This window comes from Diachasmimorpha longicaudata, chromosome 20, assembly GCF_034640455.1.
Source record: "Diachasmimorpha longicaudata isolate KC_UGA_2023 chromosome 20, iyDiaLong2, whole genome shotgun sequence".
Lineage (NCBI taxonomy): Eukaryota > Metazoa > Arthropoda > Insecta > Hymenoptera > Braconidae > Diachasmimorpha > Diachasmimorpha longicaudata.
Genome location: NC_087244.1, coordinates 377,194 through 405,139, shown reverse-complemented (window position 1 = coordinate 405,139; position 27,946 = coordinate 377,194). Strand labels below are relative to the sequence as shown.

The 27,946-nt window shown below is 43.5% G+C and overlaps 4 protein-coding genes across 4 annotated transcripts; 2 read left to right on the top strand and 2 right to left on the bottom strand.

Annotated features, from left to right (window-relative positions):
• Positions 1-1,713: 1,713 nt before the first annotated feature.
• Positions 1,714-3,178, top strand: LOC135171579 (uncharacterized). The gene is made up of 3 exons (XM_064138208.1): positions 1,714-2,025; positions 2,129-3,015; positions 3,175-3,178. The coding sequence occupies exons 1-3, from the start codon at positions 1,714-1,716 to the stop codon at positions 3,176-3,178; spliced, it is 1,203 nt and encodes a 400-aa protein (XP_063994278.1).
• A 5,487-nt stretch (positions 3,179-8,665) lies between these two features.
• On the bottom strand, positions 8,666-11,428 carry LOC135171578 (uncharacterized). The gene is made up of 2 exons (XM_064138207.1): positions 9,347-11,428; positions 8,666-9,295 (listed from the first exon to the last, which is right to left on the bottom strand). Exons 1-2 carry the CDS (start codon positions 11,426-11,428, stop codon positions 8,666-8,668), a joined length of 2,712 nt encoding a protein of 903 aa, XP_063994277.1.
• Positions 11,429-11,503: 75 nt separating this feature from the next.
• Positions 11,504-12,748, bottom strand: LOC135171577 (uncharacterized). The gene has a single exon (XM_064138206.1). It carries the CDS (start codon positions 12,746-12,748, stop codon positions 11,504-11,506), a length of 1,245 nt encoding a protein of 414 aa, XP_063994276.1.
• Positions 12,749-21,692: 8,944 nt separating this feature from the next.
• LOC135171576 (uncharacterized) lies at positions 21,693-24,035 on the top strand. The gene is made up of 5 exons (XM_064138205.1): positions 21,693-21,883; positions 21,940-22,190; positions 22,257-22,321; positions 22,439-22,748; positions 22,876-24,035. Exons 1-5 carry the CDS (start codon positions 21,693-21,695, stop codon positions 24,033-24,035), a joined length of 1,977 nt encoding a protein of 658 aa, XP_063994275.1.
• The last annotated feature ends 3,911 nt before the right edge of the window (positions 24,036-27,946 follow it).

The window sequence follows — 27,946 nt, the reverse complement described above, 5'->3', positions numbered from 1 at the left end:
CAATGTCCGTAAATATGCGGACGACTTCCTGATTTTTACCCGAACTTTAGAGGAACACGAATGGTTCGTTTCCCAACTCCTCAAAAGACTGCAGGACAATAACCTGACAGTAAATCCCGACAAATGCTCCTTCCTATGTGACCGACTTGAATTCCTTGGATATATCCTCACCTCTGACGGATTAGCTGCTGACCCTGAAAAGACTGCCCCTATCACTAATTACCCCCCACCCCGAAATATTAAGGAATTACAACGATTTCTCGGTATGGTAGGGTGGTATTCCCGATTCCTGCCCCAATTATCCAACGACAAAATCCCCCTCCTCCTCCTCTTACATAAAGACCAACCCTGGACCTGGACCGACGATCAACAGACTGCCTTCGACGCCCTTAAACAATCCCTCATCACCACCCCCGTCCTCGCCCGACCTGACTTCGACAAGCCCTTTACCATCCAGACTGACGCCAGTGACGTTGCCATCGGAGCCGTCCTTACGCAAGAGTCCGAATTTGGCTCCGACCATTTAAATAATAAAGCCTCCCTTGGCTCTGACCGACCCATTTATTTCGCCAGCCGAGTTCTTACCCCGGCTGAGCGTAACTATACTGTGACCGAAAGAGAATGCCTCGCAGTCCTGTGGGCTATTAGGAAATTCCGCCCTTATCTCGAAGGAAGTAAATTTAGAGTCATCACTGATCATGCTAGCCTGAAATGGCTAGTGAATTTCAAGAACGCCACCGGCCGAGTAGCCCGTTGAGCCCTCGAACTCCAGTCCCATGACTTTGACCTAGTCCACCGTAAAGGATCCCTTCATGTCGTCCCCGATGCCCTTTCCCGTATTTGTCCCCATACCCTAGCCGCCCTTGACTTAATGCAATCCTCCCCTGACAGATGGTACCAGAAGAAAAAGACAGACGTCAAAGAAAATCCCCATAAATACCCTGACTGGACAGTAGACGACGACGTTCTATACTATTTACGCCCCTGTCCCCAGATTGATCCGACAGTCCCTGATCTGAACCGATGGAAGACCGTTCTTCCCCCGGGACTCAGACTTGCCACTATTCAGGATGCCCATGACAGTCCCTATGCTGCCCATGGAGGTATCGATAAAACGTACCAAAGGGTTTCGACTTATTTTTATTGGCCGGGTATTTATCGCGATGTCGCTAAGTATGTCCGAGCTTGCCCCTCCTGTCAGCGATATAAATCGATCCAAACCGGACCCCGTGGATTAATGCGCGAGCGGACGACCACCGAACCCTGGTCCACCGTCGCAGGTGATATTATGGGCCCCTTTCCCCCCAGTCGTAGCCAAAACCGGTACATACTTGTCCTTGAGGACGTTTTCACCCGGTATGTAGAATTAAAACCCCTTCGAAAGGCCACTGCAAAAAATATTTGGAAGATCCTGTATGAAACAGTGATCCTGCGCTGGGGAAAACCGCAGTTTTTCCTCAGCGATAATGGTACGGAATTTGTAGGAAAAGACTTGGCCCAACCCTTAGCCCAATTAGGAATTACCCACATAACCACCCCTCCCTACCATCCCCAGTCCAACCCTGTCGAACGAGTTAATCGATCCCTGAAACCCATGCTTGGCATTTATACGGGAGAAGATCATAGGAATTGGGACCAATTCCTACCCGAATTTGCCTTCGCCCTCAACACCTCAGTCCACTCCTCCCTTGGCCTTCCCCAGCATTCCTGAATATGGGTCGTATCCCTGCTCCCCCCAGTCCTATTGCCGAATCAACCCCCAAATCACCTGAACCCTTAACCTCGTCACCCCCGGGACCGTGGCAGTCGCGCGTTGAGCGTATGACTTATTTTTATGACCTCGCACGAAAATATACGGGTGAAGCTTTCGCGAAGCAAGCCGAACGGTATAACCTCGGACGGAAAGATCTCGCGTTCGCGGTCGGAGACCTGGTTCTACGAAAACATCGCCCCCTCTCCCATGCCGCTACCCATTTCACCGCAAAGTTAGCCCCTAAATACGATGGCCCCTACCTCGTCTTAAACGTAATTTCCCCTATAATGTATGACTTGGAAGACCCCCATGGTAATCGAATCCCCAAAATTCACATATCTGACCTCAGACCCTTTGTCTCCCACTCCCCTTTAGGTATCACCGAAAATGCTAAGGATGAAAAGGACTCCCCTCTTCGGGAGAGGGCCATATCGTGCCCCAGTGGGGGAGGTAACCCCCAAAACGCCACCACACACCCAGGAATGGTGGGAGATGGAGGAGATGCTCCGTCAAGCCCGGATGGAGACGGACCAGTACCGCCAATACGGACACCCACCGGTCAGGAGCCCCCCCAGGACGAGGACGTCGGAGACGTCCACTTACCAGACCCCGGAGACGTCGACCAGGGAAGACTCGGAGGAGCTCTCCCTTCCCCCCTCACCAGTTCCCTCCCTGGACATCCCCACCCCTCGCTCACTCTCCCCCATAGAATATCCCCATTTCCAACCCACCTCGTCAGAAGACGAGGTCGCCCCCGAAAAATCCCCACTCTCCCCCTCACCAACCCCGGAGACCTTGAGCCCATCGCCAACCGGCTCCGATCCCGAAATCCCTGATTTCCCCCTACAACTTTCACCCCTCAGACGTCCACCCACCCCTCGAATCTCCCTCATGAGCCTCCACACCCCCTCCACTTCCTCACACACCCCCCAAAATCAACCCCCAAAACCCATCCCTGCTCTGATGTCCCTTCACATCCCTCGACCCGCAAACCTCCCTCCCAGCTCTGTCCCTTCATCACCCAAACCCTCTATCAATCGCTCCCACAAACCCTCTCCCAAGCGTTCCCATTACGTGAGGCGAGCCCCTGGATTCCCCCAATTAGCCCCCATCCCCAAACACTCCCCCCTCCTTTTCACCGGTTGCTGGAAGTGCAACGGCGCCCACCAGGCAAGTATCTGCCCCATCGGTGCCCGCCGTTGTTACTTCTGTGGCCGGTGGGGGGAGGATGTTCGCTCCTGCCCCGACTGCAGGCTCCTCCCGTAAAAAGAAGATCCGGTGGACGACCCCCAAACGTTCTTGTTTATTTTTGTTTTCATTGCTTATTTCTTCAAATGTACAGTTAGTATAACATGTATTCTTTCTTTTCTTTCATAATAAATATTTTGTAAAGTTCATAAATTGCCAATTATGATTTTTAGTTGACGCTCCCCTTATTATATTTGTTAGGTTAGGATAATTATTATGTTAAGCGGGAAAGTCACCCGCGGAGAAACCCTGCTGGGTTGAGGGAGAAGCAGGGGTATATTTTAAGTTCCGAAGAATCAATTGTTCTTAAATGTCCTAATCACCTACTAGCCTCTCTTCTAGCTCGCCGTTCCTGGAGTCGACGTTGGAAAAATAAGGTTTGATATCGTTCAACATGGGGTTGTGGAAACCCCATGTATTCTCTACCCCCGGGACAGCTGTGACGAGGCAACATAACCCTAGAGGTTATGTTGATTTTTGCCCTCCGCACGCCCCCTATTTCTTACTAGATTCATACACGCAATACACACCGTTGGAGAGCCCCTTTCCTTAGTTCCTACCCCTTCCCCCAATCCCCTACTCGCCGCGCTCGGACAGCGCGAGAAACACCAGCAAGAAGCACCACTGAAGGATGGGATGACGTAGGCCGTCCCCCTCCTTCCCGCGGTCCCCTTCTCACCGCGCTCAGCCACCAACGTAAGAGGATGATGACGTAGCGTGTCCCCCTCCGCCGCAGTCCCCTGTTCACCACGCGCTACAGGACAATGGGCGCACACGCACGTTGCGTAGTGCGCCACCCCGCCGCCCCTCAGCCCCCGAAGATGCCCACAAGCATCCATCGGTGGATCAGGGGAAGGCGAAGAACTCACCCCGGAAACGGACGAAATTGGGCCGAGGACCCCCGAATACTTCGGGGAGTTCCTCAAGTGGACAATAACTCGTCACTCGTCGTTCAGCCGTTAATCATACAGTGCGCCCCATTATTCTTAATATAATAAATCGCGGAACATTGGTGAAGTGACCCAGGACGTCCGAGCTGGAAGAAAGGCTCACCCTACACCAGGATCAACCTGTTGTCCCTCAGGAAGAGGCTTGAGACCCAGAGGACCCAGAGAAGGAGGACAAAACCCCCAGGAACTCGGAAAATCATCTGCCGAGTGAGTACCCTTTCTTTTCCCCTCATCACCCAGCGGCATCATTCTCCCCAATTACAATTCGCGGAACCCCTCCAACGGTGTAAATCCTTATTATTTCTTTTCTAGGGATTATTAATATTCTAATTGTATTATTCGTATTATTATTATTGTTTAATTTATATTGGATCCCTCAATTCTTCCCCTTTTTGTTTCAAAGTAGAGCCACCCCCTTTTTCATTATATAAATTCAAAAGTGGTCCGACAAGCGACCTGCCTGCCCCCCACCCCTGAGATATTCCAAGAAACAGGCATTTTTATAAATATTGTACTATTGAACAAACTATTGTATGATCGCGTCATTAATATTATATTTTTCATTAATTATACTTTGACTCCCAACATTGTAATTCAATTAATTAATATTTCAAATAAATGTATTTAAGATAACAGCCTCTGCCCCGTTTTATTTAATAATTGACCCGCCCTCTAATTTAAATAATAATAAATTAGGGAAAAGGTCACAACATTAATTATCTTATCGAAAAATCGCGTAGATGTCTTAGTTTAATAATTAATCGCGGATTGTTGTGTAAATTTCAAATCCAATTATTACATAAACAAATGGATTTACGGGATTCCACCAGGAAACATTTATTGTCGAAAATTTGATTCTCTGCAAAAAATGTCGTGTGACAAAAGGCCGTAAATCCATTTGTTTACGTGATAATCAAGATAACGCGGTTATTGCTCCGGATTGTGCGAAAATCGCGAGCTATCCCCTCGGAATTTTGACCTCGATTGTTTATTATTAATTATCTCGATAAGAGGCTCTTTTACAGGATTTTGTCAAGAGACCTTTCTTGTTGTAAATCAAGATACGCGAGAGCGTATCGGCCAAGTTGACGTTTTAGGCCCGTGTGACGTCATCGGCCGATGCTGTCGCGTATAATATACACGACACAACTACTCCCCGATTGGTTTTAATTTTTTTTCTCGTTATATGAAAATTTCTCGCGAAATTCGTGCATAGTTATATTATATAAGTTGACTATGAGCTTTCTAATGATATTTTTATTTCTTGATAGACAATAATAAATAAAAATATCCGCCCATAGCAACCATCATAATGTAATATTTTCGCGATTTCATTTTCTCAGCGTTAGACTTGTACGTCAAAGTTGGCAACAATTATAATGTATGCAATTTCCTCTTCCTCCGCAAGGTTACTAGATAACCAGGTTGGCACAGTACATGTTCCGATGATAAATTCTGTCGCTGGGCTCATTCTAGGGGGAAAATGACGGGACCAATCACAATCGACGTTAAATCGGGAAAAAGGCCGATTCACATCGCGCGCCCAGCCACCCACTACTGTCCCAACCTCGGTTATCTAGTACCTGCGGTCTTTCCCTTTTACCGCGGTTACCGGTAGCGCGGGAAGCTAGTAATGCTGCCAGCGCTACCGGTAACAGCGGGGAAATTGAAAAAATCATTAAAACCGTATAATGGCCGTTTATTTTCTTTCACTGATTTCTTTTACATTTGTTTTAGTAGTTTAGATGCTTTTCAGCATAAAAATAAGTGACAAAAATCGATTGAAAAAAATGATACAAACAGAAATAACAAATAACAACATTATTAATTAGTAAGAAAATCAGTGAATCGAAATGAAATGGAAAAACATCAAACTTCAATGGTTTTATCTAATTATTTTCAATTATTTAAATGATTAGATAAATTATGAAGCCGGCTGACAGAAAATCTAACCTATACAGATGAGGTTTCTTTGTGAGCCGTTTGCATAATGTTGTTATTGGGGAAATGATTAGTTAAAATCATTAAAAAAATTAATATTCGCCTTTTATATTTTGTCACTGATGTTTTTAACTTTTTTAAAAATAATTTATATGCTTTTCTGTATAAAAATAAGTGAAACAAATGATGCAAACAAAAATAGCAAATAAAAAAATTATTAATTGGTAAACAAATCAGTGAAAAGGAAAGAACAATCAGTGAAAGGGAAGAACATTAAATTTCAGCGACTTTGTCTAATCATTTTTATTATTTGAATGATTCGATAAAATCAGTGAAAATAAATAGTAGGGAAAAACATCACATTTTAATGATTTTGTCTAATCATTTTTAATTATTTAAATGATTAGATAAAATTATTTCTGAATGATGATTTTCCCTTCCATGTTTCACTGATTTTGTTGCTTATATTATTTTGCAAGTGATTGTTATGCTTTGCAAAAATGAGTGAAATCCTATAAAAAAAATCACAAAAAAACTTTTGTGCAAAAATTTCGCCAAGTTGACATTTTATTGGCTGATCCTATTTTCCAAAAAAATGGTTACTTTTGTTTACAAAAAAAACTTGAAATTAAAAATACGCCCAGCACATCGTTCACAATTCATATTGGTTAGAGGAACCTGACATCTCAAGTGAATGAATCCAGGAACATTTATGAATAGCAAATCGCCATTCAAAACGCTAAATAATAAAACGCCCTCTGCAAATTGTCGGCTCAAGTCTGATCAATGAGTCTGAAACACATAAATGATACATATGCTCATATGTCCATGTTCAAAATCCCGCGGTCAATTCAGGATGACCAACCGGACGACCTCGGCCAATCACCCATGACCATCGTAACGAGAGGTCACGATCGATCTCGGGATCGTTACGATGGTCAGTATGCCATCATCTAGCATTCGGATAAGACATACGGTGTGTCTTACGGGAATTCCACCGGGGAATTATTGGCTACCATCGGATAACCAACGGGGTTAGATCGGCAAATCAAACACGGCGGAAAATACAGTCCACTACTAATAAAGAATAGTTTTAACACCTCGGAGTGCACACTGTGTATAATTATTTAAAGGGAAATAAATCGGACATTCATCACACCCAGTGCCAAATTATTCTACATCACCGGAACTTCCTCATCCACCATCCCATCCGGCCCAAATCATCCCGGAACCTCACAATAAAATTAACAGTCCATGTGTGAGCAGACTTTAACATATCTGTGGTTGCTAAACTGGCCATCTTGAAAGAACTAGCGCCACCAACGGTAACTAGCGTCGCCAATTGCCAATTCGATTTTCAGAAAAAGGTCCACTTGGAGCGCCCGGCATTTTATGTATACTTCAGAAAATAAAAATTGTATGTAAGTGAGTAGTTACTAGATAGATGGGTGTCGAACTTCATTTCTAGAAAGCAATAAACAAATTTCGGAGAAAATATTGTACAATCTCCGAAATTAAGTCCATCGTTGGTGATATAGTTACTCGAAAAACATTCGATTGTAGATTATCCCAATTCAACGGTCGATCGAGGAATCAAGTGGAAATGATCTTAATCGTGAATACCATATTCAGTTGAATCAATTGAGAAGGTTAAATACTCCGGTTGAGTAAGGTTGCAATCCACTGATGAAGTACTGAGGCGTTCTATCGTAATGAATTGTCCGGTAACAATCGGTACTTTCCATCAAGGGACATAGAGTGACACAGTGTTAATTAGCATATGTCTTGTTGTGTTGTTTTGATCAATCGTAGTTCTCCTTTTTAATACTGTGTTAGGCAGTACTCTACGATGGAAAGCGCCCAGTGTTATTGACTTACAAATAACGCGGCGCGCCAAGTGGACTTTTTTCTGAAAATCGAATTGGCAATTGGCGACGCTAGTTACGGTTGGTGGCGCTAGTTTTTTCAAGATGGCCAGTTTAGCAATCACAGATATATTAAAGTCTGCTCACACATGGACATATGAGCGTATGTATCATTTATGTGTTTCAGACTCATTGATCAGACTTGAGCCGACAATTTGCAGAGGGCGTTTTGTTATTTAGCGTTTAGAATGGCGATTTGCTATTCATAAATGTTCCTGGATTCATTCACTTGAAATATCAGGTTCCTCTAACCAATATGAATTGTGAACGATGTGCTTGGCGTATTTTTTATTTCAAGTTTTTTTTGTAAACAAAAGTAACCATTTTTTTTTTTGGAAAATAGGATCAGCCAATAAAACGTCAACTTGGCGAAATTTTTTCACAAAAGTTTTTTTGTGATTTTTTTTATAGGATTAAATTTACAATAAAAAAGATGTCTTGACAAAACACTGTAGGGCTATTGCATAATGAGATAATTAACATTTAAAAAATTAGCTTTGGAACGCCAAGGGGGATGCCCGCGGTTTTCAGAATCTTGTCTTTTAATAAATAATACTAAGGTAAATAATAATCGGTTTTTAATCATCCTAGCGCCCCCCCCCCCCCGAAAGGATTGTCATGAAATATCTTTCCCCCTCTCTCTCTCTTACACACTAGCGGAATGGAACGTTCGCCCGAGGAGAAGGGGAAGCACGCACACTGCTCACCCGTGGCACACGGACGGAGAGCCGCGCAATGCTCGCGCCCCATTGGCCGTTCTTTTCACCCCCATATCTCTGCAGGGGTGCGTCCGATCGAAAAGTAGAAAAGGACTTTTCTGCTCAGAATCACCCCCAAAACATGCCTATTCACTTTTCGCCTCTCCCTGATCTACACCCTGTATGCTCGTTTCTGATAATGTGATCGGTTACTGGATGTTTGCATGGAAGGATGAGGGGGTGACGCTGAGAGTACGGAATATGAGCATTAGTCAAACGACCTCCCACTCGCAAAAGGCCATCCTTATCTAGAAATGGAGATAATTTGACCAATTTAGATAATGCAGCAGGTTTATGTTCACCATGGTGAGGATGTCGGAGTTCTTTAATGACTGCTGCAAAGTTTTCTAGTTGTACCCAATGTACAAGAGCCTGAAGAGCAGCTTCAAGTTCATCAAGGTTCAATGGACCTCTGCGACGAGTCTTGAACCTTAAGCAATAGGTGATAATACGTTGCAATTTGCTAATTGATGATGACCACATGTTCGAGGCCTTGGCATCAGTTGTCGTAACTAAGCAGGTTTCCAGGGACGTTGGTGTTTTTCTCAGATCAGGTACTTGTGATGAGTACTCCAGGTGCAGTTTAGGCCATCCACTCTTGTTTTCTTGGAGCCATGATGGACCGCGAAGCCAAAGGGATGGTTTGATGAATTCAGACGATGTTTGCCCACGTGATACAAGGTCAGCCGGATTGTCGTGGGTTCTCACATGTCTCCAATTCTAAATATTGGTTTTTTGTTGAATCTCTGTCACTCTGTTGCTGACAAATACTTGAAGTTTGTGCGGAGGTGTGTTTAGCCAATGCAAAACCACTGTAGAGTCCGTCCAATAAAATGTTTCATCGATGGGGTAGTTGATGGCAGCTCTGGCATTTATCATGAGCGATGTCAATAGTTGAGCTCCACACAGCTCAAGCCGAGGTATGGTTTGCTCTTTCAGTGGGGCCACACGCGATTTTGAACAAAGTAAATTCACCCGAGTATTCCCATGGGCGTCGACAGAGCTCAGGTATAGGCAGGCTCCATAAGCCATTGTGCTCGCGTCACAAAAACCATGAAGTTGGACATTCGTAGCGCCTGGTATCAATACTCCCCGTGGGAATGTAACTTGCTCCAGTACTGGTAACTGCTGGTACAGTTGAAGCCACTCCTTCGGTAAATCTGGTGGTAAGGTAGCGTCCCAATCTACCTTCGAAGTCCACAGTTTTTGGATGAATGCCTTAGCAACAATGATGACGGGAGATAGGAGGCCCAATGGATCGAATAATTTGGCGGTTTCTGATAAAACTACTCGTTTGGTGGTTTGACCGATATTTGAAGGTTTTACGAAATATTTGATTTTATCTACAGCTGAATCCCAAGCAATTCCTAAGGTCTTCAGCGTTGTCGAATCCCCCAGTTGTAGGCGTTTGTTGATGTCCTCGGAGGCGACACCGTGAAGTAGTGTGGGGTCGTTCGATGCCCACTGTCGAAGATTAAAACCGCCCCGTTTCATTAAACTTTCAAGTTCACTTCGAAAAGTGAGAGCTTCTTGAAGAGTTTGTGCTCCTGTGAGAAGATCATCAACGTATAGATCTCTTTTCAGGATGGCAGCTCCAGTAGGGTACAGATGTTGTTCGTCATCTGCTAACTGATGAAGACATCTGATTGCGAGGTAGGGTGCTGCTGATAGTCCGAAGGTTACCGTGTTGAGCTCATACGTTCTCACGGGGCCGTCATCATCGCGCCACAGAATTCGCTGGTATTTTCGATCTTCTGGACGCACAAGAACCGGTCGATACATTTTCTCGATATCGCCCGTCAGAACGAATTGATGTAGACGAAATCTTGACAGCAGTGAAAAAATGTCGTCTTGAATGGTGGGGCCCACGTAGAGAGCGTCATTCAAAGAAACCCCGGTGCTGGTTGTCGCGGATCCGTCGGATACAACGCGCAATTTTGTTGTGAGACTGTCCCGCTTAAATACTGCATGATGCGGTAAATAGTATCCATGATCGGATAGATTAGAAGTATTGATTTCCGTCATATGTCCGAGATCGATATATTCCTGAATGACGGCTTTATATTGTCTAGCAAGGTCGGCGTCCCAAAAGAACCTTTTCTCGCACGATTTAAATCGATTATAGGCACGAGATCTTGACGTTCCGAGTCGAGAGATGTTATCGTTGAAGGGTAAAGCTACGATGTACCGTCCTGTCGTATCCCTGGTCACGGAATCTTTGAAAAGTTTCTCGCACGTAGCTTCTACTTCATTGAAGTGGGTCTTTTCCGTGGTGTTTTCAATTTCCCAAAATTTTGACAAGTCGAATTCCAGAGAGTCTGTATTGTTGAGATGACAAGAACCATAAAGGGGGGGTGAAGATGTAGGAGCTCCCCCTCCTATGACCCAGCCAAGAGCGGTTTGCAGAAGGAATAAATCGTCTTGACCTTCGGTAGAAATTCGCCTTTTTGCGGATCCCAGAAATGAAAGAGTAGTCCCGGTTCCAATTAGCATGTCGATTGGAGCTGGTTGGTGAAAATTTGGATCGGCGAGTTTCAAATTTACGGGAATTTTTATTTTATTTCTATCAAGTGGCTGACCTGGCACCATAGTTGAAATACTGGGAACCGTTAAAAATGTGATTCGTTCCTCGTTATTGATGCGCGAACGTATAGTGGCAGTAATGATATGTTTGGTCGTGGTAGTGATTGCATTCAGAGCCCCAACCGATGCCGAAAAATGTCTTTTGGGAAGTCCAAGTGACGTAGCCAAACTCTCGGTTATAAAATTAGTGGTCGAACACGTATCTAACAACGCACGACAGTCGATAGGTGATTTATTGCTATTCATTACCTTAAGTTTGGCCGTTACCATTAGATCGCAGGTGGATGAGTTCAGGATCAGTGACGTACGATTCGCAATCTCAAATGGGCTCTGCTCTCTATCTAGTCAGGAGAGGTTGTTCGGTGTTGTCTTCACAGGAGTAGAGGATTGCTCGCTTGCTGTTGTTTCTGTTCGATGCAGCAGAGAGTTGTGAGGTTGATTGCAATGAGAGCAGCTCCTCGAATTACAGCTGTTGACACCATGCCCTGGTGTGAGGCAGTTGATGCAGAGAGAAAGTTTCTTTGCTTCCTTGTACCGAGCCACTGGTGATAATTTTTTGAATTTGGGACATCTCATGATCGTATGGTTTTCTTTGCACATGATGCATGAGACTGGTGTTGATGTGCTGGAGGTCACAAAAGCCTGTCGTCGTCCTCGGTTACGGTTGGATCTTTCTCCCCGTGGTGATAAGGTAGTCACTGAAGAGCAATGCGAGCGATTTCCCAAAAATTCTAGTAGATTTGTGTATTTGGGAAGATTGGAGTCCTTGATTCTCAATTCCCATTGGTATATTGTCTCTGGAGTGATCTTCGATTGTATTAAATAGATGAGCGGCAGATCCCATTCATCCACCGGTTGTTTCAAGTTACTCAGCGCCCTAGTGTGTTGATAAAATGTATCGACCAGATGACCGAGTGCCTCTGGTGTTTCCCTTGATAGAGCTGGATACTCTTGCAGCAGTTCCCAATGTCTGCGGACGATTTTTCTTGTGCAGTCGAATTTATTTTTGATGATCTCCAAGGCAGTGTCATAATTCTCCTCAGTATTTGACAGAGATTCAATGGCCTTTGCAGCTCGTCCAGTAAGGAGACTTCGAAAATATTGGAGTTTCTGGACCTTCGATAGGTCAGAGTTCTGATTGATAGTGCAATCAAATAAGTCCCAAAATGGATGATATGCTTCATACGATCCGTCGAACTTGGGAATGTCCAGTTCAGGCAGACGCATGAGTGACAATAAAGATGCTGTTGCAGGCTGCGCTGGAGTGTTTTGTCCTAGCTGAAGGGCGGGTGTTAGTCGCGAGGAGAGTTGATGCAGGGCATTACCGACGACTGTCTCGTATTTCTGCAATATATCAAAGCGTTTCGGACACTCTACCTCTGGGTCAGCCTCTTCTAACTCTTCCTGGATGTCTTCAAAACGCTGGAATCGCTCCTTCAAATTGTCCAATGCAAACTGGAGTCTCTCTGGAATGCGTTCCTCGATGGGAAGTCCCGTGTATGTTTCCAATGTTGCTTTAAACATCGTTATCGAGGCTTGAATATTACCCCGTTGACGTCTACGGGTGCTGAGTCGGGCCTCATTTGCCATGATGAGATCACTTCACTATTGAAATTTTCCGACACTAGTAATTGTAGCAGTCAATGTGCTGAATGGCAACTCTATGCCAAGGAAAAACAGTTCAATAAGTTTGCGAACAAAAGGAAAGTTGGAAATTTCTATCACGATAGATAAAAACTTCCGTAAAAATGTTTATACACTCCCGAATCACTTGTTCACTAGATCCGGCTCGAAGGACCAATTATGTTTAGTTTGATTTAAAAATATTTATTTTTCACAAACTGTTGGAAAGTCTAGAGTTAAAATTAATAAACAAATATCAACAATGTCACTTCACTTCAAAATGAATATATTTCGCACTTTTATTTTATACAAAGGATTATTTTATATATTTTTTAAATGAAAATTAAAAATGATTGGACTGTGAACGGAGTTGGGATTAAAAGACTTGGGTATAACGACACGATGTCAATGTAGAATTGTTCACGAAAGAACAGTCGATACTCTGCGATGTTAATATCGCCAAGGACGATTGAGTACTGAAGTTGTTGAGGAAAAAATGTTGAGTTGTGGATTTGAAATTCACGTGGACTGGACAAAAATTGGTGGATTTTAATTGGTCAAGGAAATATACGGACATTGTCATTTGTCAGTTTATTTTGAGGGTGGAGTAGGTAGTGATCGTGTAGGGGAAGGGGAAGGGTGTCATAAGGTTGGAACGGTCAGTGGGTGAGTGGGTACTATCAGGTAATAAATGATCCTACCTTAAAGGCAATAACAAATATTTCCTAAATTTAAATGAGGGTTCTCAACAGAAAAGGTTCTTGAAATTGGGGAATAGTCCGAGGTTGTAATTGCTAGAAAACTCTCTAGTCTAAAAGGAAAAGAACACATTAAGAGGCCAGATTATTCGAAAATGTGGCCTTTATGATACTAAGATAAAAATAAAAGTTTATAGTACATATATATAAGTTTATAGTAAATAAATTCCGGTAAAAACCTTTAAGGAAAATTGTGGGGATTTCCCCTTGTTTTGAAATCTAAATTATTCCGACACGATGAACCATTCCGCGACGGAACAGGGATGGTGAAGAAAAAACGTTGATGTAGCCGTCAGGCGATCCACTATATTTTACCACAAATGTACACTATTTACACTTGATTAATGTCCGATAATAGTAATAATGATTATAAGATGAAGTTCAATGATAAGTAACCAAAAACCGCATAGAAAGAAATGTATTGATCTGATCAAAGCCACGATACAGAAAACCTGATAATATCCGATATTTGCGTTGCGATACTAATGAAGGATTAACACGAAGTGAAGTGAGGTCAGCGTAGCCCCCCTTGGCACACGAGCCCTTTACCGAATCCTCCCGATATTGTCCGATCGACCCAGTACACTGGATCAACCTCAAATTAGTACATTCCGCCCGCGTTCATCATCGGAGGATGATGAATGCTCCTCTGGTACTTCCTCCTCTGTGCTGATTGGTAACGGAACCACCTTGTTGATGTGTCTGGTGTAGGTATTTGCACCTCCTGCCCCAGTGGTTATGTCTACCACCCTTGTAAGATTGTCATTACTTGGATGAATCCTTGATACTTGTCCTAGAGGCCACTTCGTTGGTGGATACCTCTCATCAATGATGAGGACTAGTGTTCCGACCTTGATGTCATCCGTTAATCTTTTCCATTTGTAGATGGTTTGATAATGATGCATGCACTCCCGAGACCACCAGTCCCAGAATTGCTGAGCGATCCTTGCGATCGTTTTCCACCTTGTGAGACCTTCCATTTTCTGATTGATGAGTGATGCCAGTGGAACTGCGTTGATAGGTTCCCCAATGATGAAATGTCCAGGTGTGAGGGCTCTGCAGTCGTCAGGATCGTCTGATAGAGTGCAGAAAGGCCTCGAGTTGAGTTGAACCTCAATTTGAATGATGAGTGTATTGAGTTCCTCGTACATGAGGACCAGATTCCCCGTGAGCCTTTTTAGATGAAATTTCACAGATTTCATCGCAGCTTCCCATTTCCCACCCATGTGGCGTGACTGTTGTGGTGTGAACATCTATTTTGTGCCATTTGATGCCAACTTGTTGATGATGCGATGAATTTCGTTCCTTGCTTCGTCTAATGCCGGCCCAGCTCATTGTCTGCTCCCATGAATGTCTTAGCGTAATCACTGCTAAGTGTAGCACAGATACCTCTCCTTCCAGTGAATCTTTTGAATGTCTCGATGAAGCCTGTGATGTTAAATCTGTGAGTCCTTCAAGGCGAATTGCCGATGTGGAAAGACACACAAAAACAGCTATGTACTGTGACGTATTTCGGGAGGTTCACGGAATGCTCCGTCCGTCCGCCCGCCCTCTGGCACCTTAACTCCTCAAAACAAAATCAACCACCATAGGTTGGGCGCCAGGTCATTATACGGAATGACCACCGTTATACTCCTCCCTTATGCAGCCTCGGATTCCTCCCGGCGCTCAGTGCGGAGAGTTTCAAGCCACCGAAACTGGACAAGGGGATGCAACTAATGGTGTTCGGAAAAATAAATAAATAAAAGAAAACACAGAAACACACTCGATCAATTTGCGGAGAGCACAATTTTTAATAACCAGTCATCAGTAGTCTCGATATAAAAGAAACAGTTATCGGTCAATTGAAAATAAAATCCCCTCCAATCACTAACGGAGATTAACACTCGTGAGTCTCGTGACTCGAGTTAATATCATAACATAAAACAAACAGAAACTATAATTCGGCAGAAGCGGGCTAGCAGACCCACTTGCCGTTCATCAAATGTTAAATCAAAAATAGTCGGAACACTCAGCATCAGTGTGTCGGAACTTTATTAACAATTTGTCATGACGGCCGTAGCCCAAATTTGTATTAAATACCTGATGACTCGAATAATCTAATGTGGTAAATATTAAAACTCCCAGCGCCAAGGAATGTGATTACGAGGACCGAGATGACTCAAAACAATAACGAGGTCAGGCGACCTTCACATTCCTTAACCGACCACCGTGGCTCTAGATAAAATAAATTCAACCGTAATGTCGATCCTTCACATCGACCAAACCCCAAAATCACAGTCTTATAATAAATACTAATGTTTTAAAATACAACACCGGAGAGAGAGATTGTCACTTTAACACTGGTTGGAGTGGCCAGAGATTCGGTGAGGTAATACTCACTGAAAGTCCTTCAGGACTCGAACGTACGGGACGTCCCCAAAAATAAATTAGCTCCCGTCGAATCTCTGCCCACGAGAGATCAAAAACAAAATACAAAATCTTTAGAAAACGATAAATGCCTGGTATAATGATGAGAGACGCCACCACGCTCAACCAACGGTCCGGGGACTCCAGAAATTTCTCTCACCCCCGGGACGAATGAAATTCACGTGCCCACACACAGGCCCACCAAACGGGAAGTGATTGTACGGCACACGTGCCGTACGCAACAGGTCCCTCACGCCGGCGATAAGCGACAGGAAGGGGGTAGTGGCGTCATCATCCGCCAGTCAAAAATTTTCAGGACTGCGCGAGAGGTGCCCTGCGTCGCCTCGCATGCGCCCTTCCCTGGTAGCGCAAGCGCCTTTGCTCCTGGCAATAATTCGGTGGCTAGTTCCGGGCGAACTTTCCGGAATATTCTGCACGCATCCGATGTCCTCTCCTCGGAGAGACCTTCCCCTTCGCCCCTGAAGCTCCGATCTCGGCGGACTGGTCGCTCCCGACCATTGGTCCTGGCCATTTATGCCGCAGAGCCTGAGGACATCTCTCGGATGGTAATTGGGCCTACTGCCGACGCTCTCGGGGTCAAACAGGATCCCTCGTTGGAGCGTAGTGGCGCGGACATCCGTTGCTCGCCAGTCACCGAGAAATACAAAAAACATATCTCCTCCTATATTTTTATCCTTCTCTCTCCGGACTCTCGCCACTGGAGGTGACTTCCCGTCTGGTGGAAGTCTTCGGAAACCCGCGAAACGGTCGAGGAATATATATATATATATATATATGACCTTTCACATATATATATATATATGTGACCTTTCGTCTAATTATTAATTATTAGGACGGGTCAAACATGAAATAAAAAGGGGCAGAGGCTGTTAACATTAAATATATTTATTCCAAGTAATAATTATGGGAATTATAATATTGTGGGTCAAAGTACAATTAATTGAAATTATAATAATCATAGAAGGAATGCCTGTTTCTGGAAATTCTCAGGGGTGGGGGGCAGGCAGGTCGCTTGTCGGACCACGTTTGATTTTATATAAAGAAAAAAGAGGATGGCTCTAATTTATGAAAAAAGGGGAAAATTGAGGGATCCACTAATAATAAGAATAAGAATATTACAATGATAAATTAATGAGATTTAGAAAAAGAATAGGATTAATTGACACCGTTGGAGGGGTTCCGAGAATCGTGATTGGGGGAAAATGACGCCGCTGGGTAATGAGGGGAAAGAGAGGGTACTCACTCGGATGATGCTTTGGTCCTGATTTTCTGGGGGTTTCTGTCCTCCTTTGTTGGATCAGCAGGGTCTCAAGCCTCTTCCTGAGGGACAACAGGTTGATCCTGGTTCAGGGTGAGCCTCTCTGTTGACTCGGGCGATCCTGGGTCACTTCACTAGTTCTCCGCGATTGATTTGAGAATAAGATATTGACGGACGGACTGACTATATTGACAGCTGAACGACGAGTGGCGATCAATTAGCCACTTGAGGACCTCCTCGAAGTATTCGGGGGTCCTCGGCCCATTCTCGTCCATTTCCGGGGTGTGATATTCGCCTTCCCCTGATCAACCGATCGATGCTTGTGGGCATCTTCGGGGGCTGAGAGGTGGCGGGGTGACGCACTACGCAACGTGCGTGTGCGCCCACTGTCCTGCAACGCGTGGCGAACAGGGGACTGCTGCGGGGGGGGCGCGCTACGTCATCTGCTTTTCTTCCAAGTGGGAGCGTGGTGAGTAGCGGACTGCGGGAAGGAGGGGGATGGCCTACGTCATCCCATCCTTCAGTGGTGCTTCTGTGCGATGGTTCTCGCGCTGTCCGAGCGCGGTGAGTAGGGGATCGGGGGAGGGGGAAGGGTTTATGGGAAGGGGTTCTCCAACGGTGAATAAATAAGTACGTAAATACTAGTAAAATAGGGGGCGTGCGGAGGGGAATGTCAACATAACCTCTAAGGTTATGTTGCCTCGTCACAATCTTATATATAAAATTCTCGTGTCACAGTGTTAGGTTCGATACTCCTCCGAAACGGCTTGACCGATTTTGATGAAATTTTTTGTGCTTATCCGGTATCTATGAGAATCGGCCAACATCTATTTTTCATCCCCCTAAATGTTAGGGGTAGTCCACCCCTAAATTTTTTTTTTCTATTTTTTAGACAAAATTTTTAATTTCTATTTTTTTATGATACAATATACAAAAATACGTACAACCCTCAATTTTCACCCTTCTACGATCAACCCTTATTTTTTAATAGCCATTTTAGTAGTTTAATCATTTTTCCTCTCCGGTCGATAACTGATCAATCGTCATTTAATTAGTTATATCCCCGCCAGATGTCTACAGGTGTCACTTCTGAACAGGGTTGGGTAAATCGGTGGGATCTAGGGTTTTTTACTTTATACGTATAATACACGTAAATTATGAAAAAAATGTATGAAATGTATATTACGGTTTATTACATTCGACCGGATTCTGAATGCACGTATTTTACATAAAATACGTTAAAAAAGTATAAAATGTAAAAAATATATAAATGGTTGTGGAGGTCGAATGTCATGAGGGTGATAAGTCAATGGGTAAATTTCATGAGATTCACTAGGGAGTTATTAAATGTTACTAGAGGCGAGCATTAAAAGAATCACAACAATGTACGCCACTGTTTTTCCATTCAATTTTTGACGCCCGAATGCGCCATTCTCCCACAAATTGTGGAGTCGTCGTCCACCTTTTTTCATCATTCAATTGGATGGATGAATTGACTACAACGAAATGATGTTCTAACTAAATTACAGGACATGGTTTCTTTAATCGGCATTCACATGTCTGAGGGGGAAATGAACAACTGATTTGGGGGTTATGATGTCTCGCCGGGTTACTTGGTTCAGGCATGGCGCTTAACAGTGTGCGGAACGGGGGAATGCAATACCTAACATGTCGCGAAAAATATGAAATTGACTTTTCATCGAATATTTTAACTCTCATCAGTGCAAAAACATATAAATTCCATGCGACACGGCGTGACGCATAATACGTATTTTACGTTGCTGTATGAAGAGTATATTACGTTTTATACGTTTGAAAAAGGTGACGCAAAATACATGGTATAATACGTATAAAATACTATGGATTTTACGTGACGTATTTTACATGCCCAACCCTGCTTTGTGATGTCCTGGGGTAGCTTCTGACCCAGTAAACAGCACGGAGTAGGGATTTTTTGTCTACACTAGAAATTACTAGGAAATTATTTATATGGCAAAACAACGTTTGCCGGGTCAGCTAGTATATATATATATACCCGATACCCGATGCATAATCGGAAGGTCCCGGGTTCAAACCCCGGTCTGGACTGTCCATTTTTTCAGTAATTTTTCTTGCAAAAATCATATGGAGAATTAGCCTGTTCCCCCTTCCTACCTCATCCAAAATCCTATCCAAAGATTTCCTTTGACGTCACAAGAAATGTGGAACGCTATATAAACTTTCCGTTTTGATGATAAAAATGTTTGCCGTATGACGGACGGCGGTGCTTCATATAGGCAGGAAAGGTGAATGGAAGAAATGGCTAGGAGCCGGATAGCTCAGTTGGGAGAGCACCCGCGAGTGATCCGAGAGCATGCGGGTCGATCGGACGTCGATTGCCCCCCATCTTTCCATTCGACCAATTTAACTAAAATACCAACAAATCTCATCATTGCAAGCGGAATCAACGAGTTACTTTGATATTAATCCCATTATAGTGACTCAAACTAACATAGACGAATCACTGACAAACAATATAGAAAATAACCTCTCGTTGAGGTTAGATGGGCCAGCCCAATAAACCGTAAAATGACGAGCACAAAATTGAGACTCATCTTAATTCTCCGGAAGCAACTCTGAAGGCAACGAGCCACCCAACATCAGCAGAGAAAATGAATTACGAGGATAACTCTTCTTGCCAGGAAGATTATAATTCATCAACCAACAAATTATTAGCAGCAGCCAAGCGTGGACCAACTGAGGCAGCTGATATTGAGGAGCTCAATCGCAAAATCCTCTCATCTCCAACCAAGAAATGATCACAACCTAATCTAACAAATATTCTCTCAAAAAAGAATAGAACTGAACATCAAGCCATAACTGAATCTCAGGCTATCACCAACATGGAAACAGAAATGCTGAGTCCGCTTACAATCGAGGAACTATCAGGTCAGTTTCTTCTTCTCAAATAAGGTTTTGAAAAATTAAAAGAAGAGAATTCCTCTCTAAACAAAACAATTAATGAACTCCAAGTTCACAACAAAGCTCAGCAAAGAATAATTAATGGCTTAAAAAACCAAATAAGCACAAAATTGTTCGCTGACGCAACAATTGAGGTTAAGGACAACGATAAACTGAAACAGTCACACCCTTCACATTTTGGAAACAAGAGAGTAACACCAGAGGAAGCAAATCAAATGGACCAGGAGGACAACACAATCAACTATAACCCAGAAACAAGTGACATCTCGTTCAACACCGAGCAAAAGAAAAATACGAGAGGCCCCAATCGCCCCTCAAACAAGGACTACAACCAGTTAACCCAGGATGAAGCCTCAACAAGCCAGCAAGCAACATCACTGCAAAATGAGACAGAAAAGCACCCCAGAGCTCACCCACAGCCCAAGGAGGACCAGCATCAACATAAAAAGAAAGGTAAACCACCCCCAATAAGAGTAATTGGTCACTCAGCTCAAGAATCCATAAACGCCATTAAAAATAACGTAAACCTATCCTCGAAAGACTCTTTCTCCACCAAAAATTTAGGGATAAAACAACATATCATTTACATGGAGAATTCTGATGACCACAAAAGAATATTAGAGTCGCTTAAAGAAAAGGGCATCCACAATTTCACCTATACACAAAAATCTGAGAGAAGCCACATGTACCTATTGAAAGGTCTCGATGGAAATTATAACGAAGAGGACATTTTCGAAGTACTCTCGAATGTAAATGAAAAAGACCTGTCCTTTATTAAAGTTACAAGATTTAAAACTAAAAAATCCATTGCAAATAACACAGTTTTGCCAATTTTCCTAGTCCAGTTATCAGCAGATAGTAAAGTAATTAATCTCAATAAAATCCACAGGATTCTCCATCAAAAAATAAGTTGGGAGAAATTAGTAAATAAGGATTTCGTGCAATGTTACAACTGCCAAAGAATAGGTCATTCAGCCACTAACTGCAATTTACCGTCAAGATGCGTCAAGTGTGCAGGAGACCATGCTCCTGGCCAATGTAGAATAAAAGATCACCACGCAAATTCCCCAGAGGAAGAAATTAGCAAAGTCGACTTCAAATGTGCCTTATGCAAAGGAACTGGCCACCCAGCATCCTACAGAGGCTGTCCAATAGCTAAAGAAGTTAATGAGAAGCGGGGAGCTAAAAATAAACTCGTCAATTCCCATAAAGATGAAAGATTACTGAAAATCTCAAAAGAAGTCTCGCCAGGTATTCCCTTTAGTCATATCACTAGAGAACATCATAAAGATATTAATAATATTAAGGTTCAAGAAGGCCCAAGCAATCTTATAACATTTCGTAATAACACTAACAATCACACCAACCAAAATTCGGACCCGGAGATTCTAAAAGCGATCAATGAACAACTAAAGTCAATGAACGCTTCCATATTATTAAATGCTCAAAGAATTGATTTCATTTTAAGCTCGCTCTTCCCAGAGATTTCTAATAAAGAGAAATAATGGAGAACTCAACTCCAATCAAAGTTATGAATAATATTCATGCATTATCTATCGCTGCCTTAAACGTTAACTCTTTAGTCTCAAATATTAAAAGAGCCGGCTTGCTCCAATGTCTGAATAAGCACTGCCCTGACATCTTACTAACATTAGCTATAAAGGCTATACTTGCCTCAGAAATGACAGGCCTCAGGCAATGAAAGGAGGAGGCTCTGCTCTATTGATTAAAGAAAATATTAAACATGTAAGAATTTATCCTAAATGTCTGGCACAAGCGATTTCCTTAGAAACAACCTGCATCAAAATTAAACTACCTGATAATCATAATTTATACGTAATTGCGGCCTACTCAACCGGAAACTGCAAAAAAGAATTTATACCCGAACTTGAAAGTCTGTTGGACGAACTAAATCTGGAGAATCAAAAGAATTACTATATATTAGCAGGGGATTTAAACTGCAGACATCCTGACTGGGGGAACTCAGGCTACAACCCGAGAGGTAGAAAATTTCATATCTGGCTACAAACCAACGATTTAAAATTCAAAATGAATCTCATTGCTCCAGCCTCAGCTACTTTCCCAAACAACAACTCATTTCTAGACATCTGTTTAATTGATAAAAGAATTAAAGTAATAGATCTCATAAATAACAAATTAAAAACATTCCCATTTGATAGCGACCACAATGGCATAAAATTTAAAATAAAAATCGAATCCTTAATGACATTCGAAGAAAACCCCCCGCAGCATAGATTCAATTTCTACAAAGCAGACAGGGAGTCATTCCAAAAGTCAATAAACTCCAAAATTATCGATGTAAAAATCCCCCATAACAGAAATTTAAATAATGAAGAGATTGAGAATAATCTAAAAACTCCCGAAAAAATCATATTAGATTCAATAGAGGAGTCAGTCCCCAAATGCAAAAAATTTAACTCCGCAGAAAGATTTTTGAATAAAAAAATCAATAAACTCCAAAAACACAAAAGCTTTCTTATCACCGAAATTCACAAACTAAAAGCCATCAACCCAGGGACAAAATGTCTAAAACTGAAAAGTCTAGAATCCTTGCTGAAAAAAATTAGAAAAAAAAATAACTTCTGAGTTCGACAAGGAAATAAATAATCAATGGAAAGAAAAATTAAAAAGTATTCACCCAGTTGACCCATTAAAATCACTCCCAGAAGTCAACAGACTATTTAGAAGAAAACGCTCAGCACCAATAGATTCACTCAAAATTCCGCCAAATAAATTAAAAATAATGGAAAACGCTAACCTCAACCCAAACGAATTCAGAAAGGATAATACCAACAATTTATTGGTTATCAATCCCAAAGATAAACTAGACATAATACGCTCTCACTTCGAACTAGCTAACAACCAGAATGAACACTTGGGCAAGCCGGAACACAAATCATTAATTGAAAATAAAATAAATGACCTTAAATTGGAAATTGAATCAGACATTCAAGAAAATCGAACGGTTGTTAAGTTTGACAATAACCTAAAATCCTCCAACCCCATAGAGTGCCCAATTCAGGATTATTTCACTAATGAAAATGAACTGAGGCATCTGTTATTAAAAAAAATAAATAACAAAAAATCAGCAGGCCTAGACGGAATCCCAAACACAATATTAAAAAATATTCCCAATAAACTCATTAAGCTATATGCCATAATCTTCAACAAGGCACTAAATAATATGTATTTCCCACAACAATGGAAGCTAGCCAAAGTTATTGCTTTGCATAAAAAAGGTAAAGATGGATCTGACCCCTCAAGTTACAGACCTATAAGCTTACTTCCTAATATTAGTAAAATCTGTGAAATCTTCATTTATAATGCAATACTTCATCATTGCAATAAAAATAAAATCATACCCGAACAACAATTCGGATTCAGGCACAAACACTCTACAATTTATGCTATCAACAAGTTCACATCGGATATTTGCTGGAACATAAACGGTGGAAGTTGTGTAGGAGCGGTGTTTATAGACCTAGAAAAGACATTTGACACAGTATGGCTAGATGGACTTTTTTTTAAACTACTACAAAAAAAGTTTCCTTCACACCTCATCAAAATAATATGGAGCATGGTCCATAATAAGAGCTTCATCGTCTCAGATAGAAAAGAATGCTCAAATAAAGCTTTCAATGTCGCAAATGGGTTACAACAAGGAACAGTTAATTCACCTCTTTTATTCAATATTTATACCAGCGATTTGTTAAATTTATTCGGCCTAAATGTCGATCCCGAGAAAAAAGCTGTAGCCTTCGCAGACGATTTACTCGTTTATATCTCAGGTGAAAAATGTACAACGATAAATGACTCACTCCAGTAATTATTCGAAAAAATAGCAGATTACTACCATACATGGAAATTGAAAATTAATACTACAAAATGCGAAACAATTTTAATACGACCAACGCTGGATAAAGCGCATCCTAACGTGAGAAAAAAATGGAAATCCTTCCAACTAAGAGAGAAAAGAGACTCCCCAATTAAAGTTCCACATAAAAATGTAGTAAGATATCTAGGGGTATACATAGATCACCAACTAAAATACACAGACCATATTAAAATCCAACTGGATAAAGCGAAGAAAGCGTTTAAGATACTTAGCAGGTTATTCTACAATAAGCACATACATAAGAAAGTAAAAATATTAAGTTATCTCCTACTAATAAGACCCATTGTTTATTTTATTGTGAGTTTCCGGGATGATTTGGGCCGGATGGGATGGTGGGTGAGGAAGTTCCGGGAATGGCGAATAATTGGCACGTGGTGTGATAATGTTCCGATTTATTTGTTTAAATAAATATACACTGTGTGCACTCCGAGGTGGTAAAAACTATTCGTTACTTAATAGTGGACTGTATTTTCCGCCGTGTTGGTTTGCCGATCTAACCCCGTTGGTTATCCGTTGGTAGCCAAAAATTCCCCGGTGGAATTTCCCGTAAGACACACCGTATGTCTTGTCCGAATGATGATGGCGTACTGACCATCGTAACGATCCCGAATTCGATCGTGACCTCTCGTTACGATGGTCAAGGGTGATTGGCCGAGGTCGTCCGGTTGGTCATCCTGAATTGACCGCGGGATTTTGAACATACCGCCCGCCCTGCGTCACCCCCCTGGGTGACGATGTAGACTGTCCGTTTAATTTTGACCTTCCAGTAGGTCGCCGTTGATTGGTAGTGGGACCAGTCGATGGATTGCCCGCTGCGTTTCCTTGTTGCCCTTCCAAAGTGTGACAACCCTGGTCAAGTTGTCCCGTCCCGGGTGGATCCTGATGACTCGAGCCAGGGGCCATCTGGTTGGCGGTTCCTGCTCATTTGATATGAGAACCAACGTCCCAATTTTAATGTCGTCCGTTGGTTTCCTCCACCGATAGATTTGTTGATATCGATGCACGCACTCGCGTGCCCAATGGTCCCAGAAGTTCTGCACCTTCTGCGTGATAAGTTGCCACCGGTTTAACCGATCCGTGTTGATGTGTTCCAGACTTGGTTCTGGAATCGCTGTCAGCGATCCGCCGATGATGAAGTGCCCTGGTGTCAATGCCGTGGTGTCTTGCGGGTCGTTATTTATCGGGCAGAGTGGCCGCGAGTTCAGGATGGCTTCAACCTGAGTCAGAAGAGTCGTAAATTCCTCGTACGTCAGAGTTGAAGTTCCTATCACTCTCCGTAGGTGATGTTTCGTGGATTTAACCGCGGCCTCCCACTTGCCTCCCATGTGTGGCGAGTAGGGCGGGTTAAATCTCCATTCCGTTCCGTTTGTTGCTAGCCAGTTCCTGATGGTTGCCGATTCGCTAGATGCCTGGTGGATGATTTGCCGTAATTCCTTTTCTGCCCCGATGAAGTTTAATCCCCTGTCACTGGTCAGGGTCGCGCAAATTCCCCGTCTTGCCGTAAATCGCTTGTACGCTGCGATGAATCCGTCCGCCGTGAGGTCTGTGACCAGTTCCAAATGTGTGGCGGATGTGGCGAAGCAGACAAATAAGCAAATGTACGCCTTGTACATCGTTTTGCCTGCCCCGGAGCCTCTCCACCTCAGGATGTTGATTGGGCCGGCGAAGTCTACTCCTGAGTGAAGGAAGACTCGTGATGGTGTCACTCGTCGCGATGGCAGCTGTCCCATCAGCTGTTGAGCTCGCACAGCTCGATGACGTGCGCAGATGACGCACTTTAATATGTGTGAGCGTACTGGTGCCCGTCCTCCGATGATCCAGTACCTCTGCCGGATGTGTGCCAACGTGAGTTGCGTTCCCCCGTGGAAGCTCCTCTGATGAGCTTCCGCAATGATAAGTGATGATAGCGGTGAGTGACGTGGGAGAATAATTGGATTCTTCTCCTCCGGATCCAATGTTGAATTCCGAAGACGTCCGCCCATGCGCATGACGTCGTTCTCCAGGTATGGCGTCAGCGTCGCCATACGATGCTTGGCTGCCAGTGATCTTCCAGCCTTCAATGTGGTGATTTCCCGTCCGAAGTATCGCTGTTGGGTGTACTTAACCCAGAACAGTCTTCCGTCGTCTATTTCCGTAGTTCCGAGTTGTGGAGAATCCGGTGTTGGTTGTCCCTTGAATTTGTTTATTGCTCGATTCACCCAGGCTGTGATTCGAGCTAGCTTGTTCCATGACGAAATCCGATTGATCAGTGCATCTTCGTCGACAATGTGCACTGGATATGAGCTGATGGTGGGTGGTTTCGCCTCCATTGCCACCACTGATGCTAATTCCGAGGTTGATGCTAATTCCGTTGATGCTGCTACCCATTGTTCTGGTGGTTGGACAAGCCATGATGGTCCAGTCCACCAGAGATGATGCTCCCGCAATTCCGTTGGTGATATTCCTCTTGATGCGCAGTCCGCTGGATTCTCCTTGCCGTTGATGTGATTCCATTTGGCAGTAGGCAGGGTTTCTTGGATCTTGAGAACCCTGTTCTGCACAAAGTCCTTCCACCGTGATGGATCTCCGTTGATCCATGCGATGGCTACTGATGAGTCGCTCCATGAGTAGAGCTCCGCATCGTCAAGTTCCAGAGCTCGCTGTACATAGGCCATTAGATTTGTGACCATGACAGCTGCCGTGAGCTCCAGCCGTGGAATGGTCATCTTCTTGAGGGGAGCCACCTTGGTTTTGGCACAAACCAAGTTGACGTTGACTCCCGATGATGCTGACCAGGATCGAAGATAGACCGATGCACCCATTGCCAGGGTCGATGCGTCCGCAAATCCGTGAAGTTGTATTTTCTTTCCCGATGAAAGATGTAGCCATCGTGGTATTGATAGGCTGCTCAGCCGTTGAAGTTCCTCCCTGAAACTTCTCCACCGTTTAGTGTGTGTCATTGGTATTTGCTCGTCCCAGTCGAGCTTGAGCAGCCACAATTCTTGTATAAATATTTTTGCCGTGATGGTGACCGGTGCTATTAGTCCCAAAGGATCATAAATTTGCGCAATCTCGGACAGGATTACGCGTTTGGTGATGGTGTCTCCGCTGAAGTTTCTTGCCTTGAAGTGGAAAGTGTCTGTCTGAGGCTGCCAGCAGAGGCCCAGCACTTTCACTGATGATTCCCCGAATTCGATAGTTGGAGCTGATTCCGCCGATATTCCGAGTTGTCCGAGTGTCCGTGGCGCGTTGCTGCACCATTTCTGCAGTGGCATGCCGCCCGCCATGCAGAGTCCGATTAGATCCTTGATTATTTTTTCCCAATTCCTCTTCGGTTTCTGCACCTCCGTAGATATCGTCAACGTATCGCCCCCGTGCGAACGTTGATAAAGCCAAAGGAAATCGATGAGCTTCATCGATTGCCAGCTGCTTCAGCACCCGAAGAGACAGCCAAGGTGCACAGCTGGTCCCGTAAGTGACCGTTGTTAGCTGATATTCGATGATCTGGCCGTCGTCGTCCTTCCAGAAGATTCGTTGATAGTCCCAATCATCCTGATGGACGCGAATCTGGCGGAACATTTTCTCGATGTCCGCTCCGAAGACTAATCGATGCCGACGAAGCCAGATGAGGACGTCAGAGCACTCCGTTTGAAGTTTTGGTCCTGAATGAAGGATATCATTCAGTGACACTCCCGTAGAGCTTCGATGTGAAGCGTCGAATACGACCCTTAGTTTGGTCGTCGTGCTATCCGGTCTCAGCACTCCGTGATGAGGCAAGTAGTATGCCAACCGTGTCTCTGACGTCGATGGTGCCCGTTGCATGTGATCCAAGGCCTCATACTCCTTAATGAATTTCCGGTATA

What these genes read in the sequence shown, in the direction of transcription:
- LOC135171579 (XM_064138208.1), top strand. Translation starts at nt 1,714, where the DNA reads ATGGGTCGTATCCCTGCTCCCCCCAGTCCTATTGCCGAATCAACCCCC. An exon ending in GCCCCTACCTCGTCTTAAAC is followed by an intron (nt 2,026 to 2,128) that starts GTAATTTCCCCT and finishes ACTCCCCTTTAG; the next exon opens with GTATCACCGAAAATGCTAAG.
- LOC135171578 (XM_064138207.1), bottom strand. Translation starts at nt 11,428, where the DNA reads ATGGTAACGGCCAAACTTAAGGTAATGAATAGCAATAAATCACCTATC. An exon ending in CACCTCCGCACAAACTTCAA is followed by an intron (nt 9,296 to 9,346) that starts GTATTTGTCAGC and finishes ACCAATATTTAG; the next exon opens with AATTGGAGACATGTGAGAAC.
- LOC135171577 (XM_064138206.1), bottom strand. Translation starts at nt 12,748, where the DNA reads ATGGCAAATGAGGCCCGACTCAGCACCCGTAGACGTCAACGGGGTAAT.
- LOC135171576 (XM_064138205.1), top strand. Translation starts at nt 21,693, where the DNA reads ATGGAGAACTCAACTCCAATCAAAGTTATGAATAATATTCATGCATTA. An exon ending in CTCAGGCTACAACCCGAGAG is followed by an intron (nt 22,191 to 22,256) that starts GTAGAAAATTTC and finishes TCATTGCTCCAG; the next exon opens with CCTCAGCTACTTTCCCAAAC. An exon ending in AAAATGTCTAAAACTGAAAA is followed by an intron (nt 22,749 to 22,875) that starts GTCTAGAATCCT and finishes AATCACTCCCAG; the next exon opens with AAGTCAACAGACTATTTAGA.